Source organism: Procambarus clarkii, chromosome 10 (genome assembly GCF_040958095.1).
Source record: "Procambarus clarkii isolate CNS0578487 chromosome 10, FALCON_Pclarkii_2.0, whole genome shotgun sequence".
Taxonomy (NCBI): domain Eukaryota; kingdom Metazoa; phylum Arthropoda; class Malacostraca; order Decapoda; family Cambaridae; genus Procambarus; species Procambarus clarkii.
The window spans coordinates 32011781-32032471 of NC_091159.1; the positions used below are offsets into that span (position 1 = coordinate 32011781).

A 20691-nucleotide genomic window follows, 5' to 3' on the forward strand; every position below is an offset into this window, starting at 1 on the left:
GTTGAACAAGAATACTTGCATAATAGACAAAACCCAAGATTCAAGAAGATTACAAATTCTTGAGGCAATTCACATAAGAATAGAGCGACCTACCATGAACACCCAAATCACGGAACTATTTACTCTACCCACCATGAGAGTAAGGACAAGACAAGAACATATCGATGCCAACACAGAAGACAATGTCCAACATAACAGGCCAATTACACTGGATTAATCTTTGTGTTTAGATAGGAGATGCCTCGTATGGGCCAATAAGCCTTCTGCAGCCCCTATGTTTATCCCTTATGTATCCCCCCATGTTTTTCACCTTCATTGTATTATCACCTGACCTAATGCGGGTATAAAATCAACTAGTATTGTAAGATCTGTTCACTTGAGAATGAACCATGGAGGTTCGAAACGTCGTGCAAATTATACAAATAAGTGTAATACACTCTATAGTAAATCACTTCTTTTCTTCACCTTAAAAGTACGAAAATGAGTTTTGGAGAACTCCTATTCCAATTAAGCCCTGATGCTAAGAAAATAGTTAGAGGGATAGAAGCCCTAAACCAGAAAATAATAAATACAGAATATGCGGTCATATTCAATGAAACATGTTTGAAAGAAAACCTGCTGCCAGTATACACCAATATATATAAATGTATATATATATGTATACATAAATGCATATATATATATATATATATATATATATATATATATATATATATATATATATATATATTAGTATATTTTGGTAGCAGTCTTTCCTGTAGACATATTTTATTAAATATGACCGAAAAAGTAAGATTAATAATTCTAACACGAATTTTCTCAATCTTTCGTACATTATGCTTCACTGTTGGAGGTAAATCAAAAATCACTTCTCCAAAATTCATTTTTATTTCTAGTCTGACGCGACACGGGCGCGTTTCGTAAAACTTATTACATTTTCAAAGACTTCACAAATACACAACTGATTAGAACTTGCGTTTCCCTGATTTTATATCTACATTTGAGTGAGGTGGGAAGGGTGATGTGGCATTACATTTGAGTAAGGTGGGAAGGATGATGTGGCATTAGAGGATATTAATAGGGTATTAAAAGTATCAACACAAGACAGAACACGAAACAATGGATATTGAATAGAAGTGTTTGTAGAAAGCCTATTGGTCCATATTTCTTGATGCTTCTATATTGGAGCGGAGTCTTGAGGTGGGTAGAATATAGTTGTGCAATAATTGGCTGTTGATTGCTGGTGTTGACTTCTTGATGTGTAGTGCCTCGCAAACGTCTAGCCGCCTGCTATCGCTGTATCTATCGATGATTTCTGTGTTGTTTACTAGGATTTCTCTGGCGATGGTTTGGTTATGGGAAGAGATTATATGTTCCTTAATGGAGCCCTGTTGTTTATGCATCGTTAAACGCCTAGAAAGAGATGTTGTTGTCTTGCCTATATACTGGGTTTTTTGGAGCTTACAGTCCCCAAGTGGGCATTTGAAGGCATAGACGACGTTAGTCTCTTTTAAAGCGTTCTGTTTCGTGTCTGGAGAGTTTCTCATGAGAAACTCTATTGGATGAGGTGACATGGTACAAAAGTTTTGGGTGAGGTGGCAAACACAAGACAGAACACGAAACAATGGGTATAAATTGGATAAGTGAACATATGAATGGAAGTAACTACAGAATGGCTATTGGCCCATGCTTCCTCTTGCTTCTTCCATATTGGTTCGGGGTCTTGAAGTGAGTAGAACGTAGTTGTGCATTAATTGGCTGTTGATTGCTGGTGTTGACTTTTTGATTTGTAGTGCCTCGCTGATGTCGAGCCGCCTGCTATCGCTGTACCTATCGATAATTTCTGTCTTGTTTGTTAAGATTTCTCTGGTGATGGTCTGGTTGTGAGAAGAGATTATCTGTTCCTTGATGGAGCCCTGTTGTTTATGCATTGTTAATCGCCTGGAAAGAGGCGTTGTTGTCTTGCCTATATACTGAGTTCTTTGGGGCTTACAGTCCCCAAGGGGGCATTTAAAGGCATAGACAACGTTGGTCTCCTTTAAGGCGTTCTGCTTGGTATCTGGAGAGTTTTCATGAGTAGATTTGCCGTTTTTTTGGTTTTATAATAAATTGTCGATTGTATTTTTTTATTTTTGTCTGTGGGGATAACGTTCCTATCAACAATATCTTTCAGGACCCTTTCCTCTGTTTTATGAGCCGAGGAAAAGAAGTTCCTGTAAAATAGTCTAATGGGGGTTACAAGTGTTGTGTTGGTTGACTCTTCAGAGGTTGTATGGCGTTTTACCTTTCTATTTATGATGTCTTCAACGAAACCGTTAGAGAAGCCGTTGTTGACTAGGACCTGCCTTACCTTACAGAGTTCTTCATCGACTTGCTTCCAATCTGAGCTGTGGCTGAGAGCACGGTCGACGTAAGCGTTGACAACACTCCTCCTGTACCTATCTGGGCAGTCACTCTTGTCAATGATGAAGATTAAGCCACCCAAAAGGTGGCACGGGCATGAATAGCCCGTAAGTGGTGGCCCTTTTTAAGCCATTACCAGTATCAAGAGCTGATACTGGAGATCTGTGGAGGTGTGAATGCACCCTGCATGACGGGAGGTCTCCCTTATGAATGTGTTAAGATGAAGATAAAGCAACTCAAAAGGTGGCACGGGCATAAATAGCCGGTAAGTGGTGGCCATTTTAAGCCATTACCAGTATCAAGAGCTGATACTGGAGATCTGTGGAGGTGTGAATGCAACCTGCATGACGGGAGATGTCTCCCTTGTGAATGTGTTAAGATGAAGATGAAGCCACCCAAAAGGTAGCACAGTCATGAATAGCCCATAAGTGGTGGCCCTTTTGAGCCATCACCAGTATCAATAGATGATACTGGAGATCTGTGGAGGTGCGACTGCACCCTGCGTGACGGGAGATGTCTCCCGGACCAAATGGTGACCAGATGGTCTGTGTTCATAACGATTGATTGATTGATGAAGATTAAGCCACCCAGAAGGTGGCACGGGCATGAATAGCCCGTAAGTGGTGGCCCTTTTAAGCCATTACCAGTATCAAGAGCTGATACTGGAGATCTGTGGAGGTGCGAATGCACCCTGCATGACGGGAGATGATTCCCTTGTGAATGTGTTAAGATGAAGATGAAGCCACCCAAAAGGTGGCACAGGCATGAATAGCTCGTAAGTGGTGGCCCTTTTGAGCCATCACCAGTATCAATAGATGATACTGGAGATCTGTGGAGGTGCGACTGCACCCTGCGTGACGGGAGATGTCTCCCGGACCAAATGGTGACCAGATGGTGCACTCTTGTCATTGAGGCACATTCCTATGTTGGTTTCCTTAGTGTAGACTGCAGTGTGGAAGCCTCCGCTCTTTTCCGTGACTGTTACATCCAGAAAGGGCAGCTTCCCATTATTATTATTCTCGTAAGTGAAGCTCAACACACAATTCTGCTGAAATGCCTCCTTCAGTTGCTTCAGACATCTGGCATCAGGTACTTGCGTAAAAATGTCGTCAACATACCTGCAGTATATGGCGGGTTCAAGCCCATGTCAACTAAGACCCTCTGCTCGATGGTGCCCATGTAGAAGTTCGTAAACATGACACCTAGGGGAGAACCCATGGCGACTCCATCTACTTTCTTATACATTGTGCCCATCTGGGCTCAAGAAGGGTGCCTCTTTAGTGCAGGATTGGAGTAGTTTACTCCAGCCTGCACTAAACTCTCCATGCTGCTCTGATATTTTTTTGCATTGCAGACCCTTTGAAAATAATTTTGTCTTGCCTATTTATTGAGATCGTTGGGGGTACTCTTCCTGAAATGGGTATGAAAAGGCATATTCGACATTTGTCTTTTTCAAAGCGTTTTGCTTGTCTCGAAAGAATTCTTAATGAGAAAATTTCTGGCCTTGTTCTTGTATTAAATAATCAACAGTCTGTTTTGGTTAGTGTTGGTAGGTGTCACGTTTCTATTATTAATGCTTTTCAGAGCTGTTTCTTTCGTCTTGAGCCGTAGACTTGAAGTTCCGTAGAAGACTCTAATAGATAGGACAGATCTTGTAGTTGTTGCATTTTCATGGGAGGCAACTTGGCCGTTCATCTTCCATTTAATATTTTCCTGCTTGTCTCCTGTTTCTTTACATAGTATGTTATAACTATGGCTGGCGTTTTCTACGTCTACTATTTCCCCCTTGATCGAGTTTCTACGTTGAAAACACTCATCTAAGTCAGCTTAAATAAGCGCTAGTAATTAGGTTGTGCTTTAGCTCTCGGCGTCTTTATTTGAATGATGGCATTGCTGATACTTCTTACATTCACCGTTTAATACAAAAAACAGGGCACAGAGTAAAAATACAAAAAGTGCATAATACAATGCAATAATTCTTGTTCTAAATACTGACTTCTAAACAAGATGAAAACTACCGCATCCTCTAATACTGAGAGTAACTAAAGAACCCTAACCTAATCTAGCCTAAACTAACCTAAACCAACCTATCCTAACCTAGAATAGGTTAGGATAGGTTGGTTATAAGTACGAATATCAGGCAATCCTGATATCCGCTCTCGTTGGTCTAATATAGTACATATATGTGTAGACTTCGGTAGACTTCGGTAGACCGAACACTTATTAAGCTGGTTTCTGGCTTCTTCTTTTTTCAAATAATTTTGTAATTAATAATAAACAAAGTAAACATCGTTGGCAGCAACAGTTAATTTTTGTTCGTTCAGCAAAATAGTTGTGATAAGTATTATCGATTCAGGAAAGAACATTTAAACACAATAATAATATTTTTAAACCTTAATTTGATTAAAAAGTAGAAAATAACACTGGTTACATTAGCAATGGTTTGCTTATCTTGTTTGATCCAAGCTATGCAATTCTGCTTATTGGAAAAAAAATAAATACTGAGGCAGAATCAAATCGGAACTGAAAGAAAAGCAGAATAGGAAGAAGAAAGATTGGAAATTAGGAATTTTAAGATAGGAAATTGCTACGAAACAGACAAACAGATAGACGTTCTAACAAAGAATCTATGACAAAAACAAAAATGCTTTGCATATTCGTAGAACTGAACAGACATTTCAGCACCACCATGATGATGGGCATCATCATAAATCATTCATCACGATTATTAACATCTTTTCTAACAGGATCGCAATCATCTGCATTGACAAATTCAAGACACTACCATCATCGACGACCTCCCCACCACCACCACTATCACCACCTACACCACAATCACCACTACCAATTCACGTACCACCATCACAACTACTACTAACTCAACCAACTCTATAATTTCCAGCCGCATTGTTGATTCCAGGCGTCTGAGATCTGGAAACCACCATTAAAGTTTAAAAAGTTCAGTTGTTATTATTTTGAAGATGCTTGGAGCAGTTTCCCGTCCCTCGCTCGAGGCTCTCCGGCACGAAGCACGTAATCTGCAGCTGCATTTGCTCGCGTTGTTGATTCTGCAAGTTGCAAGAGTGGAATGCGAAGAGCAAGAGACCTCATTTACTTTATTTATGTGTGTATGTTCGTGTGTCTAATTCCATATCTTCAGCCTCCTCGCGCCCACTCTCTCTTTCTCTCTCTCTCTCTCTCTCTCTCTCTCTCTCTCTCTCTCTCTCTCTCTCTCTCTCTCTCTCTCTCTCTCTCTCTCTCTCTCTCTCTCTCTCTCTCTCTCTCTCTCTCTCTCTCTCTCTCTCACTCTCTCTCTCTCTCTCTCTCTCTCTCTCTCTCTCTCTCTCTCTCTCTCTCTCTCTCTCTCTCTCTCTCTCTCTCTCTCTCTCTCTCTCTCTCTCTCTCTAAAAATAAACACTAGACGAAAAGTTTCTCGAATGGAATAGACTCTATTCAACCATTGTCTTCTGAGCGAACACCACATAATTTTTGAGTAGGATATTCACAAGGAAAGAGAACAATAAGCTCCAGAAAGACATTGTCAAACGCAAAATCTGGCCTAACTAATAGCTGTAAGAGATATTTTTATCTAGAGCCAATTACTGATTGGGAAAGAGCTGACACATTGCAAAAGGAGGAGGAAATCCCTCCTAGAGAGTAGAAGAGAAAAATACAGTGGGTATGAACCAACTTATCCCAAGAGATACATATAAACCAGATAGCATCAACTGCTTGTGCAAGATTGGCTGATATATGGCGTGCTTTGGGAAAACCGAACAAGGACTTTATACATAGGTAAGGTTTAAGTCCAGCAATGTTACTGATGTGTCAACCATCTGACAGACGGAACAAGTTAATTTGTATTCATGTGTACGGATGTCGTAAAAATTTATTGGGGGGTGATAACTTTCGGAGACCAAAGTGTGTGATGGAGAGCAGATCACAAGGTCAGTACGAGCTGATAGGGAAGCAGAACCCATATCCAGTGTAACAGAAATATCTGAGAGTTTTCACAGCACCAAATAGGTTGCCTGTGGACACCAGAAACAAAATAATGCCTGTAGCATTCACCAAACTTATATATATTAGGTGATCCTTCAATGACCTAGACACATGCATTCAGAACGCTATATATAATCTATGTAAGACTATTTTTTAAGAATGCGGAACTTATATGAGATGCTCACCGGAATAGTAATCAATTTAACATAGAGAATGCACAGAGAGATACGCGACTGAAATTTGTCTAAAGTTGAAGAGACTCATCAGCAGTGAACAAGTGACGGAGTTAAAAATTCGCGACTTTGAGGGAAGCCAAATCAGAGGGGAAAAAAATTCACATTCATGATGTTAAGGAAAATATAAGTATTGAACACTTGAATAAGGAGGTTTTTTATATCACTGTATACCGCCTTTGTGAGGTCATTCTTAGAGTATGCCGCCCCAACGTAAAGCTCCCTCTCTTAAGAAAAAACATAAGGACGCTCAAAAAGGTGCAGAAGTTTGTAACGAGACTCGTCCCAGAGCTGCGAGGGATGAAGTACGAAGACCGACTGAAGGAACTAAACCTGACGACGTTAGAATCGGATCTAGACCCTCAAAATGATCTAGTCTTCACTAAGGAATCTTAACTAGCTGAGAAAATGGAAGAGTTTTATAGTGCTCAGAAATAGTTGTATCCAACTTTTGTAATGTTCCGTGACTACATGACAGCGGTGGAGTGCTCACTCAACTTGTTAAACTCTGTACTTTGTGGTGACAGGAACGGACATATTTTATTACTTGAAAATACCACTGCATTCTGTGCGCTTGGAGCAGGTGAGGCATTAGAACATTATAACACAGCTATAAAGGCTACGGATAGATCAATTGGCATTTCACAGCACCCCGCAGCACTTCCCCGATACCTTATATCAGCACCAGTGATAAATTTTGTATGTATACAGGTATAGAGCGTAGCTAGAGTTTCTGCAAAACAAGAATCTGTTTAAAGCCTTATTATGAATCTAAAAAGGCACTGAATTGAGAGAAAAATGTAAAAACAATGAGAAATTTAGTTATCTTAAACGAACTGGAAATCCTCTTTTTCAAATGATAGCACAGAACGGTTGGACATTGCAACCAAGATTGTATTTGGCAAAACATATAAAAAGATGTAGGACAAGTATATGATTTTGGACGGCATTTGTATTATGAGCGAACAAAAGAGAGACCTATATCAAGTTATTGCACCAAAAACATAAGAGACCTTGTAAAAAAGGAACAGTTATAATTAGTGTTCATTTGCACGAAGGAAACTAACGTGAGAGTGAATGGGACTGTCAAGTAGCTACGGGCTGAGAGATCTCCTTTAACCGGTCAAATAATGAAAGACAGATCTCAGCATCATTTAGATTTAAATGAGTTATTAGGAATTTATGAGTTCTACCACGACCCCTGTTTCGTGATGCTGAAACTATACATCTACGACAACAAAAATTGTGAACTCATCGAAATCTTAAGCAACACGCAGCCAAGACTCTACCATCTAGATCAGAGAATACGAACAACTCAGGCAGACACAAAGTTCCTCCCACCACCCCATTGAAAGAAACTTATCTGCAGCAATTGTTGGCCGAACTACAAGCTCTACAGAAGTCAAAAGACATGGAGACCTGTACAAATCTGGCTGAAGGATTTAAAAAGTAAAATCCAGGATAAATACTAGAACAATGATGAAATACACTTTCTTCTTGAGAGTTATGTGGACAACTCAGTAATGGGCATTACTTCAAGGGGCTGCACCAGTTCAGTTCAAAATCATGGACTGCAACCATCACATATGTGACATTGGGAAAGTTGTTACCTCACCACGGCTCGCAAGGGAGAAAAATAGAGATCTTGTTGCAGCATGACGATCAGAGGAGCTTTCTACTTATTGTGACCTGGAATGTCTCAGAAGTACACAGGAAGAAGCAAATACTATCGAATATACAAAGGTGATTTTCACGCCGTAAATAGAAAACGAAAGATAGAGCAGCAATATTTTTTTTGTCTTTACTGATGTTCTGGTACTTGCTGTTAGAAGATGCAATAAATTCATGGCTCTGCTCATCTTTATGCCCAACTCAAGAAGAGTAATTTAAAAGTAAGTAATATATTCTTCAGTGTTCTGAAGTTAAATAAAGTGTATAAAATAGATAGTGTATAAAGGCTTCTGTGTTGCCGGTATTTCACGTTGTCAGGCTGTGACATAGCTCGTGCTGTGGCAAGGCACGAAAAGCTCTTTTACTGAAAAGCATTTAGCACAGCAACTGAAGAATCGAATTGAGAGCTTGCAACTCTCAGACTCAACGGAACAATTTCTGAATGGTTGGGGGAAGAATTAGAGAAACCTTAAACATTGATCTGCCAAGTCTACAAACAAAAGTTAAGTGTGACAAACGTGCAAGTCTTCGATAGTATTTGTTTTCAAAGAAAGAAATTACTTGGAAAAGCTCGTCACCTAAAAAAAAAAAATTGTGCTCTGTTACCTGCACTCAGAAGAGTGAACTACATGGTTATGATTTATAACAGGAGTGATGAGGCCCAGTCCACACTCTCGTCTGAACATGTATGGGACATTAATAATAAACAATTATCGTATAGCTTCATATGCTCGACGCCATATCCTGCATCTAATATGGTGAAATTGTGTAAAAAGAAAAATTATGTCCAACATTCAAATTCTTAGAGAATAACATATCATATAGAGAAGTATGTGAGCATGGAAGAAATGATGCAGTTATCGTTAATGACACTAAAATCACATCACATATAATAGACATTAACAGGAAAGATGACCTCATTCATTAGTAGCAAGAACTATAATTGTATCTTTTGAACATTTGTTGTTAACATCAGTGGTTCAGTTTATAACTATAAGTGAACTTAATTCGTATTTTTTAAATTTTGAGGATGAATATGATTTCCTTGTTGAATGCAAGTGAGGAAATGAAGAAAAAACATTTATATAGCCCTTTATATCGGAACCAGCAAATTATATCTAGCTGTTGGTAATAACCTTTTTGTTTAATACTAAATTTGCTCTGAAATAAGCTACACTACAGTAGAAGCTAACCCAAATTAACGGATGTAGTAACAAAATAAATAATTATAGATGGGAGCCATCTTGATGTCATCATAAGTATACGCAACAGAATCTGCAGCTCCACCATACAAATTATTGACTCAGTTTATAATTGTAGTTTATAATAGAATATAATCATCTCCAACATTTCATCACTAATTCTGCCTCGGAGCTACACATGCTCCCCAGTTGCTTCCAATATTAGTGAAGCAGATGAGCAGCACAACCGTATCTATGTGACTAGTATTCTCAATCAGAAATGTGCCCACGTACACTAATTATGGTATATTAACTGTAGAAATGTGCCTATCAGAACAAAGGGGAAATATATGTTAACTATACATTTTTTAGACATAAATTATAATTAGATCATAGGAAGTATTCATGGCAATCAGGGCAGCGTAAATACACATACAAATCGTATCAGGAGTTAAATATACATAAAAATATTGCCTGCGTAAGCAAGACGAATCTATCAGAGTAAATCATTATATGTTTTTCTTCTCTTTCCATCAGAGCGAGGAGGTGAAGCCCAATCAGACGGCCGGGGTGATCCTGAGTGGCAACAGTCTTGTGCTGCAACAGGTGGAGAGATCGAGTGCGGGAGAGTACACCTGCTCGGCCACAAACACTCAGGGAACTCAACTCTCAAATCCTGTCAGACTCGATATTATGTGTGAGTTAACTGAGGTGTTTTGTGTGCTTGCGTGTGTTTGTGTGTGTGTTTGTCTGTGTATTCACCTACTTGTACTCACCTATAAGTGCTTGCGGGGGTTGAGCTTTGGCTCTTTGATCCGGCCTCTCAACCATCAATCACCTACTGTATAGATTCCTCAGCCTACTGGGCTCTATCATATTTACATTTAAAACTGTGTATGGAGTCAGTCTTCACCACATCACTGTCTAATGCATTCCACCTGTTAACAACTCTGACACTGAAAAAGTTCTTTCTAACGTTCGTGTGGCTCATTTGGGTACTCAGTTTCCACCTGTGTCCCTTTGTTCACGTACCACCAGTGTTGAATAGTTTACCCTTGTCTACCCTGTCAATAACCTTGAGGATTTTGTAGGAAGTGATCATGTCTTCCCTACCAACAAAATGTGAATATGTGTGTATGTGTGTATGTGTGTGTGTGTGTGTGTTTGTGTTTGTGTTTGTGTTTCCACCTAGTTGTGTTTGCGGGGGTTGAGCTTTGCTCTTTCGGCCCGCCTCTCAACTGTCAATCAACTGTTTACTAACTACTATTTTCTCTCTCTCTCTCTCTCTCTCTCTCTCTCTCTCTCTCTCTCTCTCTCTCTCTCTCTCTCTCTCTCTCTCTCTCTCTCTCTCTCTCTCTCTCTCTCTCTCTCTCTCTCTCTCTCCACACCACACACACACACATCCCAGGAAGCAGCCCGTGACAGCTGACTGACTCCAAGATACCTATTTACTGATAGGTAACAGGGGCATTCAGGGTGAAAGAAACTTTACCCATTTGTTTCTGCCGGGTGCGGGAATCGAACCCGCGCCACAGAATTACGAGTCCTGCGCGTTATCCACCAGGCTACCAGATCCCCTGGTAGCCTTATATATATCAGGAAACCTGCCATCTGAGATGCTGGAGGAGGTCTACAACTTGTGACAAGTAGCCTTGTACCCTGAATGTAATCAATGTTGTAACCCTTTTTGTGTAATGACATTTTCAAATAAAGTAAGATACACACACACACACACACACACACACACACACACACACACACACACACACACACACACACACACACACACACACACACACACACACACACCCATATATATATATATATATATATATATATATATATATATATATATATATATATATATATATATATATATATATATATATATATATATATATATATATATATAAGACGTCTTCATTAAGTGGTCTGAGGCAAAGGTCAAATTAAAGTTTGAGAGGAAGTAATAGCCATTTTCTATATTTTGGAGACATAAGTAATCAGTACACACACTTCCCAAGATCAAAAACAGAAGAAATAAATTATGAAATGAAAATTGTTGACAATATTTTCTTTGTTATTGGCTATAATCATGGATGACGACTAGCCTTCATAATTAACGTTTGTTCTAGGATTAGAATGTCGGATACTGGACATTTTACTAATAATCCCAGAAGGTGATAAATGTAGTAAAATGCAATTTCGTACTTATGCACATGCTCGCAAGAACATCTTAAAGAAGGTTTTCGAAACACAACTATGTCAATACTTCTTCTGACTGCTTATTTTGATATATCTTCGAAACTGCATATAGCCCATGTTTCTTTAAACATAATTATGCTTTATGAAGTAATTAAGGGAAAAGGGTATCATAATGCCGTTTAAACAGGAGATAAAATAAACTTAAGAAAATATATTACATGGGTAAATATATATATATTTTCCTGTATATATAGTGACAAGTTATATGAAGGGACGCCGTTATGCGTTATGATGATGTCATGGGGTCTGTCATACATGAACAATCAATTTAAGTAATATTAAAAATTTATTTTAAAACCAACCCAGATAATCCAGCAGGCAAAATGCAGATGACACAGATAAATAACCAAGGTAGCCATGATTAAGGCGAGTCCAATCCTCACATGTGAAAGGTGACTTGATCCCTTCTCCAGGACTGTAATTAAATGTTTTTACTTGAGTCGTAAATATTTAGATGAGAGGTTCAATGCTTTGACCAGACATACCTATTACGCCCTGACCTGGCTCGCTAACTAAATATATTTAAAAAATTGTGGTTTTCCATCCTCCTTGTAAAAGACGATGCCATTTTCTGTTGATTTGTCTAATTCTTTCCTTTTCTTTGTCTCAAGGTAATTGTTCACTGAAGGTGTAGTATTACTTTATAACTGAGATACATGAGAAATTTAAAAGTTTATTTCGTGTTTTTTTCAACACTTTCAGTTTAAGATTAGTGTTTTAAGCAAGAAGTATATTGTAAACACATTTATCACGACGTGATCTTATAATCTGGACCACTTGCTGACCTTAGATCGTGGACACTTTGTTGACCTTAGAACTATGACACCTTGTTGACCTTAGAACCTGGACACTTTACTGACCTTAGAACCTGGACACCTTATGCTTCTGGAATTAATGCAACAATCTAATTTGTTTAATATACTGTGTATGATGCCCACTTAATAGTGAATCTCATATCCAAGTAAATACCAAAACGCCACTATATGGCCACAAACGAATACAAGCCGGAAGGTCAGTAGACTGTGACCATATACCCAGTTACTTGTTTCTCAAGACAAACAACTTTGATTGAAGTGTAAAAGAAGAGATCTGAGCCAGGCAAGTCTTAGCAGCATTGTTGACCCAGGGCAAAATAATGCACAGGGAGCCCGTACCCAGATGATGGGCTCCACCAGTCCGATAAAGTGCAGGAATCATCGTCAGATAACTATGAACAAATTATTTACAATATAAATATCATTTGAAAAGGAATTTAAATCGCTAGCTTTTCCAGCAACAGGTCGAGTAATTATCTACTCTGACAGGAGATCCCTCATGAGCAGTTTATCAGCCTGGGGCTCCGAGAGTCGTGAGGACCCTTGTCAACTGCCTAGTGTGCCCATACGTTAAGAAGGCACTGACCTGCGATGCCAAAGAGGTCAGCGATCATGGTTCGTGGTCTGAGAGTGGTATGTAGGAAGTAGGGAGAAATATAACGGAGACGAGTACATAAATACATAAGCATAATGGAAGCATTAGCAGGCCTGTTGGCCCATTCTTGAGCAGTACGAGGAATGAGACTAAAGAAGAGATAAACTGAGGAGATTGAGCATTATATATAATTTATGACAAAGTTTAATAAGCGTGGAAATGATCGTTATTGCAATATTATCATGGAATCCATGGCTTAAGACGGAAGAAATTACATTTAGTTACACTCACACAACAAAATATCTGCCGAAAATTAAATCCAAAGCAGTAATAAGATATACAATTACTTATCATTACTAGTATGAAGGGATGATTTAGATGTGTTGCCAGGCACCAAGAAGCAAGCCAGTCTCCAGCACTCATTAACCTGGCAGCTATTTCACGCAGGGAGCAATTAGCGTCAGACGCTTCTTCTGCAACCGCGAATTAAAGTCGTACACACAACACCCTGAAATACAATCCCGGAATTCATCAACGCACTAGAAACCGGAGAACAATTCCATTGCCGAGAGAGAAATGTAATATGCTCCGCACAACTAGACAAAGCCTGTCATGAGACCACTAACAATAACGCAACACCCGGTAACATCAATTCCAGGACAGCAACTTTTATAAACTTGCCAGTTGTATTGATACAACTTTATCACCACATAGGAGAGAGCTACGCGCAAATTCCAGCTAGTCAACTAGATCAAAACCTCACAAATGCACCAGAACCAGTACACATAAAATTCTAACACATCAGCAAGATAACATAAACAGATAATCCACAAACTTCACGGAGTCTACAACTCCATTACCATGATTATCACTCCATCACCAAAACATTTGCGATGACAGTGCTGTTAACACGCTAACGCTAAGACCACAGCGCACCAATTATGCCAGATCATCAGAATCAACAGTTTCTGACATACAACTCAGCTAGCCGCCTTTCCATTGACTCTCGTGGGAAAAGTAGTGAAATTGGTGAAGAATGAAGAGACAGAAGAGATCAACAAGATATAATTAGTTAAGAAGCTGAATACTGCAAAGATTAATACCAGGACTAATTCTGTTTCTTGCGTCATTAATATCCTAACCGAGAAAGTGCATTTTCACGTGTTAATGATCACGGATGATGCAAAACTGCTAATAATGATTTTTAATTTGTAAGGATTGCAGGATGCTGCAAGATGACCCAGGCAAACTACATGAATGGCTTACAACACGGTCACTCAACAATTTCACCCAATAAATGAAAGGTAATGTGAGTAGAAGATGGATCGAAGAGCCTACAATGTCAACACATAATTCCTGGGAGTAGTTCCAATCAAAAGAAAAGGAATCTAGTTGATGACGCAAAGCAAAGCTTATATCTAGCGGTAAATATTTACAAAGTCCAATCCGAGCCATAATCAATTCTGGTAAACATCGAGTTGTTTATAGGAACCTAGACAAAAAGACAGAAAACCCACAGCACGCAACCGATGTGAAGCAACTATGCAGCCTAGAGATAGTGCACCCACCGAAAAAAAATCACGAGACAAAACTTATGCAAAGTTCACAGATAAGCCGAAACACTAATTCCAGACGAGGCAAGACCCAATGCATATATGAAGAAATTTTTCAAACAATGTGATAGGATCGGACTCGCTCCCTGGAGTCGCTAGACACAAGCACTTCCGACTGAACCATGACGAAGTAAAAAGTGTCTCAACCATATGCTCTACCAGACGTACTTTGAATCTAGTCCGACTGGTTGAAATTCTAGTCGAGACACTTTCAAGCACACCATGGTACCTTCAGAACGAGAGATCATAGAAAAATGCTTTGATCATAAAGATAAAAACGAGACTCAAGAACCTAAACCAACATTTTGTAGTCAAAGGTTAATAAAACAAGAGACTCACGAGGAGAAGGAGTGAATACAATATAAAAAAATTTAAATTAGATATAATATAAATCAAGCAGGTCCATGGATATACTAAGGCTCCAATAGTATTTGCCAATCGACAGCTATAAATAAGAGGGTCCCAAATGCCGAAGACCGACACAGCAGAAGGAATTTGATGAATAAACAGACCCACAAAAGTTCACACACATTGGCAGAACAATGACCTTGATTACCACACTTAATCACTTACGAAGGTCTAACTATCTCACCAAATATAAGTTGCAACTTTAAAAGTTCCTCAAAATTGCTCTCATTATCCCTAATCTACATGCCAGTTCTCTGTGCGAAAAAGACACTTAATGACTGACACGCACGACAGCTGGACATGAAGCAGGCATATAATAGATGAAATTAACGTCAATTATCTTATTATACTTGAATTTGAATGTCTTGTGCACACATTAGCTTATGTGATGTAAATGTGATTAACTGAGTGATTGACTTGTGTGGAGACATGAGTCTGAACATTTGAGTGGCGTGTTTGTGTGTGTGTGTGTGTGTGTGTGTGTGTGTGTGTGTGTGTGTGTGTGTGTGTGTGTGTGTGTGTGTGTGTGTGTGTGTGTGTGTGTGTGTAAGTGTGTGTGTGCGTTTTGTGTGCATGTTTGTTTAATGAGTTTGAGTGAACATAAGTATATCGTAGTAGTGTTTTGACGATTCCTAGACAAAATCAACAGGTTCCCCCGGGTACCTTCTGACCTTCATTTATTCTCTCCTTCTTCCCTCATTCCTTCTCCGTCTTTCCCCCTTCAGTCATTCAATTTCATATTTCCTTAAGTTCTCCCTATTTTTCCTAGTTCCCTTTCCTTCCTTGTCCTCCTTCTTTCTCCATCCAGTATTTCTTCTCTACTGCACTTAGTCTTTCTGCTCTTCTTCATTCTTACAAAATTCCACGGATTTCTCGCACCGGAGTTCATTAAAATATTCAGAAAGTTTCCACGCTTAAAACACGATTTAAAAACTCCAGACGCGACACTCCCTAAATGGCTTCCAGCCTTAGGCTTGAACGTCACGACGGATACGTTCTGTTCTAAACGTCCTTTATATGCTGAGCTTAAATGTATTGGGTGCTAGATATAAATGTATTGGGTGGAGAGACTAAATATTTTTGAGTACTTGGCATAAGTGAATTGGGTGCTGAGTTTGAATATTTTTTTCAGCCTTTGTGTGAGTGTGAACTTGGCTGAAATGTATTGAGTGCTTTGTAATAAAGCTTTTTCTTGACCTCGATTCAGTTGTAATGACCTTTGCGTTTGTATATGTTTCGCAACTTGGGAATAAATGTTTTATGCATATCAGGATTAAATCCGCTATTTGTTTGGGTTGTGAATTTTATCCCGGCACATGAATGCACATCCATTTTATTCATACTGCACATGAATGGTGGCTTTAAGCGTCTCTCGCGTGTTGTGTTTAAATGTCTTTTTCATGCTGCGTTCCGTGTATGTTGTGTGGACGTACTGCAGGTGCCTCTCTCTAATGATTCTCGCGTGCTGGGTTTAAATCACTGTCAAATGTGCTGCAATTTTTTCTTACCTTTAATGACCCCTGCTTGCCAGTGTTATCATATTCCCTCCTCTCATATATTCTCATATATTCTCATTCTCTCATTCTCTCATTCTCTCATTCTCTCATTCTCTCATTCTCTCATTCTCTCTCTCTCTCTCTCTCTCTCTCTCTCTCTCTCTCTCTCTCTCTCTCTCTCTCTCTCTCTCTCTCTCTCTCTCTCTCTCTCTCTCTCTCTCTCTCTCTCTCTCTCTTTTCCTATGTGTGTACGTGTCTCTCTGGAAGATGCAACAAGATTCAGTTATCTTTGTCAGCAGCAGAAGCAGCATCATTATCATCATTATTACTCTTATCCATCAAGTTTCCCACATTCAAATGGTTGTGATGCAGTTCAGATGAAGAAAAAGAGATAACAGCCTTCATACGTAATAAAGGTAGAAGCCACCCAATAACTCATCCCATGTACCCAAGGTGTATTTAACATTGTAAACTGAAGCCTCACGACTAAGCGGCCTGATAATACATCTGGCAGTCTTGTCACACCTGCATCATACATATATATATGAAGACTAGAACCCTCCACCTCCATCCATCGTTGTCAAGCAGGTCGGGAGGATTGACATAACTTTCAGTTGCTTCTACAAGACTGTGAAATCCATGACTAGCCTGGATTTCCTAATTCCTCAGTGTTCTCAAGAAAATTAAAGCAAAATGTGAACTAACCATATTTTCCCTTTGATAAAAAAAAGTGTTTGACATCAATTTTAATTATATAATCTCTCCCGTTACTGTACTGGTCCACATATTGATCCTATGAGTTCTCTCTTAAACTTTTTATTGTTTATTTCTTCCCCACCGGCTTTGGTTTCTGTGCTGACCTTACGAGTCCTCTCACACACATTTCGATCTTGATTGTGGCAGAAAAATCAAAAGACAGACTAGAAACTATTGTGGGGTGAGTATGGAGGGACTGGGAATTTAGGAGGACGAAACACTGTATTGATGATGACATGAATACATTACAGGTTCTTAAAGGCAATGCATGATAAAATGTTTCATATTTGTTTATACATTAAATAGTGCATAGTGTTTTACAATACTCTGAGAAAACAAAAAATAATAAATATTTTATGGTCGAGTCAATATGGCACTGAAAGATTCATCCCATGGGTCAATTTGGCACTGTTTAAAGTGATAATCGTTTTATTGATGCCAACATTCGACCAGTCCATGTTGGGCATATACCCAACAGTAATTGCTGGGTGAAGGCAAAAGTCTGGCATCTAACATAAGACAAACAGTCAGACAGACAGTCATCCTAATTTGTAGATATAATTAAGACGTATATCATTTTTTTATTTCTTTGAAACCAAGCTACCACAAACATTCAAATATCATTTATCACAACAAAAAACCTTCACAATAGAATTCTTTTAGTAAGTAACAAGTGACCAGAATAGACAGAGATCAAAGGTTAACTTTCGTAACTTTTGGGATGGCCTCAAGAATATATTTACATGCACAGTTGTATATATCTTCTTATTAGTGTAAAAAAAATTAGAGTAAATTGTACACCTGGTCTCTCCTGGTTAGGGCCTAAATTATTCCTACTCGTTCTTCAGTAAAAAGTTGTGACCTTAGTCTCACCAGCGGTGGGCATAAGAACAGCATCAACACTTCTTTACTGTTTTTATTTTTAACTTACTACAAACTTCACTGCAGATTCGTCAGTTCACCTTAGCTGCCTGTAAATACCACGATAAATAATGAACAGCAGTCCAGACACACTGAAGACACATTTAGTTGCTAAATAAAACTCTATGGTACCAAACTCGCTTCCGTTAAAATCTGGACGAATTGAGAAGTTCAATATAACTAAACGTCACCGGATCAGTTTCCCCGCAACATTCAACAGAAATTTAAGCACCAAAAAACTATTTGCCTCTAACGTTAATATTTAAAATACTAAGTGAGGAGCACAAGATGTTAGTTGTGTGACTCTGACACTCTGAATATAATAAATGCATATAATTGTCACAGGAAATGTACAATAACGTATATTACATTTAACTTGACATAGGTGTTAGGTAACTCATAATACACTTCAATTGCTGTTGAGAGACCAATCACCCAAACTCATAACGTGACCCCTAGATGGCGCTGATAGACGAACCTAGCTTCACAACGTGCCTCTAGATGGCGCTGATAGATGAACCCAAGTTACACACAGAAATCACAATAGCGTGATACATCAAATGAACAAATCCACAAGGGCCGTGATGAGTGTTCGAACCTGTGTCCGAGACGATCGGGTCATAGGCACAATCGACTTAGGCACGTCTGAGATCATCCCGGACGTAGGTTCGAACCCTCATTGCGGCTTTTGTGGATTTGTTCATGAACCTAAGTTCATAACGTGCCCTTAGATGCGCTGATAAGCGAGCCACCCCAGCTCATCATACCATGCCCCTGGGGGCACGTGCCCTAGGAGTGCATCACAAGGTTTAGTTCTTGCACTTGTAATGTTTATCGTCTATATAAACGATCTATCAAAGCGGATTCAGAGTTACATGAATATATCTGGTCATGCTAAGTTTCTATTGAGAGTAAAACAAAAGACTATCATTCACTTTAAAATGACCTAAACAACAACATTTTATTGAGCACGAAAGAAATGAAGGAGTTCAACGTGAATAAATGTCACGCAATGGAAAGTGGAATAGGGGAAAATAGGCCACACAACCTATAACGTACGTGAACAGATATTAAAGAATTCTGACAGATATCAAGGAGTGGTTCTGGATAGTAAACTGTCACCAGAGAATCACATACAAATTTTGTCAGAGAAGCTTTCTCTACGTCATATCTGTATATGGAAGAAAATATACAAGTTTCTTCTATACTTGTGTATCATCTGGAGAAGTATCTTCTAGACTTGTACATCACCAATACCAGTATATCTCATATAAATGTATAGAAGATAGTAGTATTATACATACAAGTATCTTCTATACTTGTATATAAAACGATATAGATGTGAACAGCTTACCAAGTAAGCTGTTATTAGGTCGTAGTTAAGTAAATCATTAGGTGGTAACCCACCACCTAATGACAAAAGACCCAGACAGGAACATGATAGAAAAAACATGGGCACCATTAACCTAATAGAGAGAGCAACTTCTCTCACTAGCAGGAATGGATCTGGACTACTAATAATGAGGTACTTCAACCTCGGGAAGATAGATTGGGAGAATAGAGACCCACATGGAGGGCCAGATACATGGAGAGCATAGCTGCTGGACGTGGCAACAAGAAACTTTCTAAGCCAACACTTCAATGAACCTACACGAATGAGAAGTGAAGATGAACCAGCCATGCATGATGCAATATTTACCCTAAATGAGTGGGATATAAGGGAAGTAAAGTTTGAAGAACCCTTGGGAATGAATGATCACAGTGCGTTGATATTTGAGTACTTGGTAGAGCTAGGATTTATCTCCTCCAAAAAAGGACTAGGAAACAAAAGGCTGGCGTACCGCAAGGGGAATTATGAGGGGATGAGAAGTTTCCTAAGGGATATACCATGAGACACAGACCTCAGAGCTAAGTCTGTACAAGACATAATGGACTATGTCACCCAAAAGTATCAGGAGGCAGTAAACAGTTTTATGTCGGCCCATAAGGAAAAATTCGAGAAGCAAAAAAAGATTCCATGGTTTAATAAGGCATTTATGAAAGCAAACGAACTGAACGAAAGGACGTGGAAGAACTTCCGAAATAACAGAACACCAGAAAGCAGAGAGATACCAGAGAACCTGGAATGAGTATGTTAGGGTGAGAAGAGAGGCAGAGAAATATTATGAAAATGACATAGCAAACAAAGCCAAGACCGAACCAAAGCTACTCCACAGTCAAATCAGGAGGAAAACAACAATTAAAGAACAGGCAATGAAACATTGAATAGAGGAGGACAAGTATACAAAGAATGACAAAGAGTTGTGTGAAGAACTCAACAAGAGGTTCCATG

At 39.0% G+C, this 20691-nt stretch overlaps 1 protein-coding gene across 1 annotated transcript in view; it reads left to right on the forward strand.

Moving 5' to 3' along the window:
* LOC123747421 (nephrin-like) overlaps nt 1-20691 on the forward strand; it is a 1012097-nt gene that overhangs the window by 888662 nt on the left and 102744 nt on the right. The window contains 1 exon segment of the mRNA XM_069321823.1: nt 10028-10187. Coding sequence (XP_069177924.1) covers nt 10028-10187 — 160 coding nt within the window.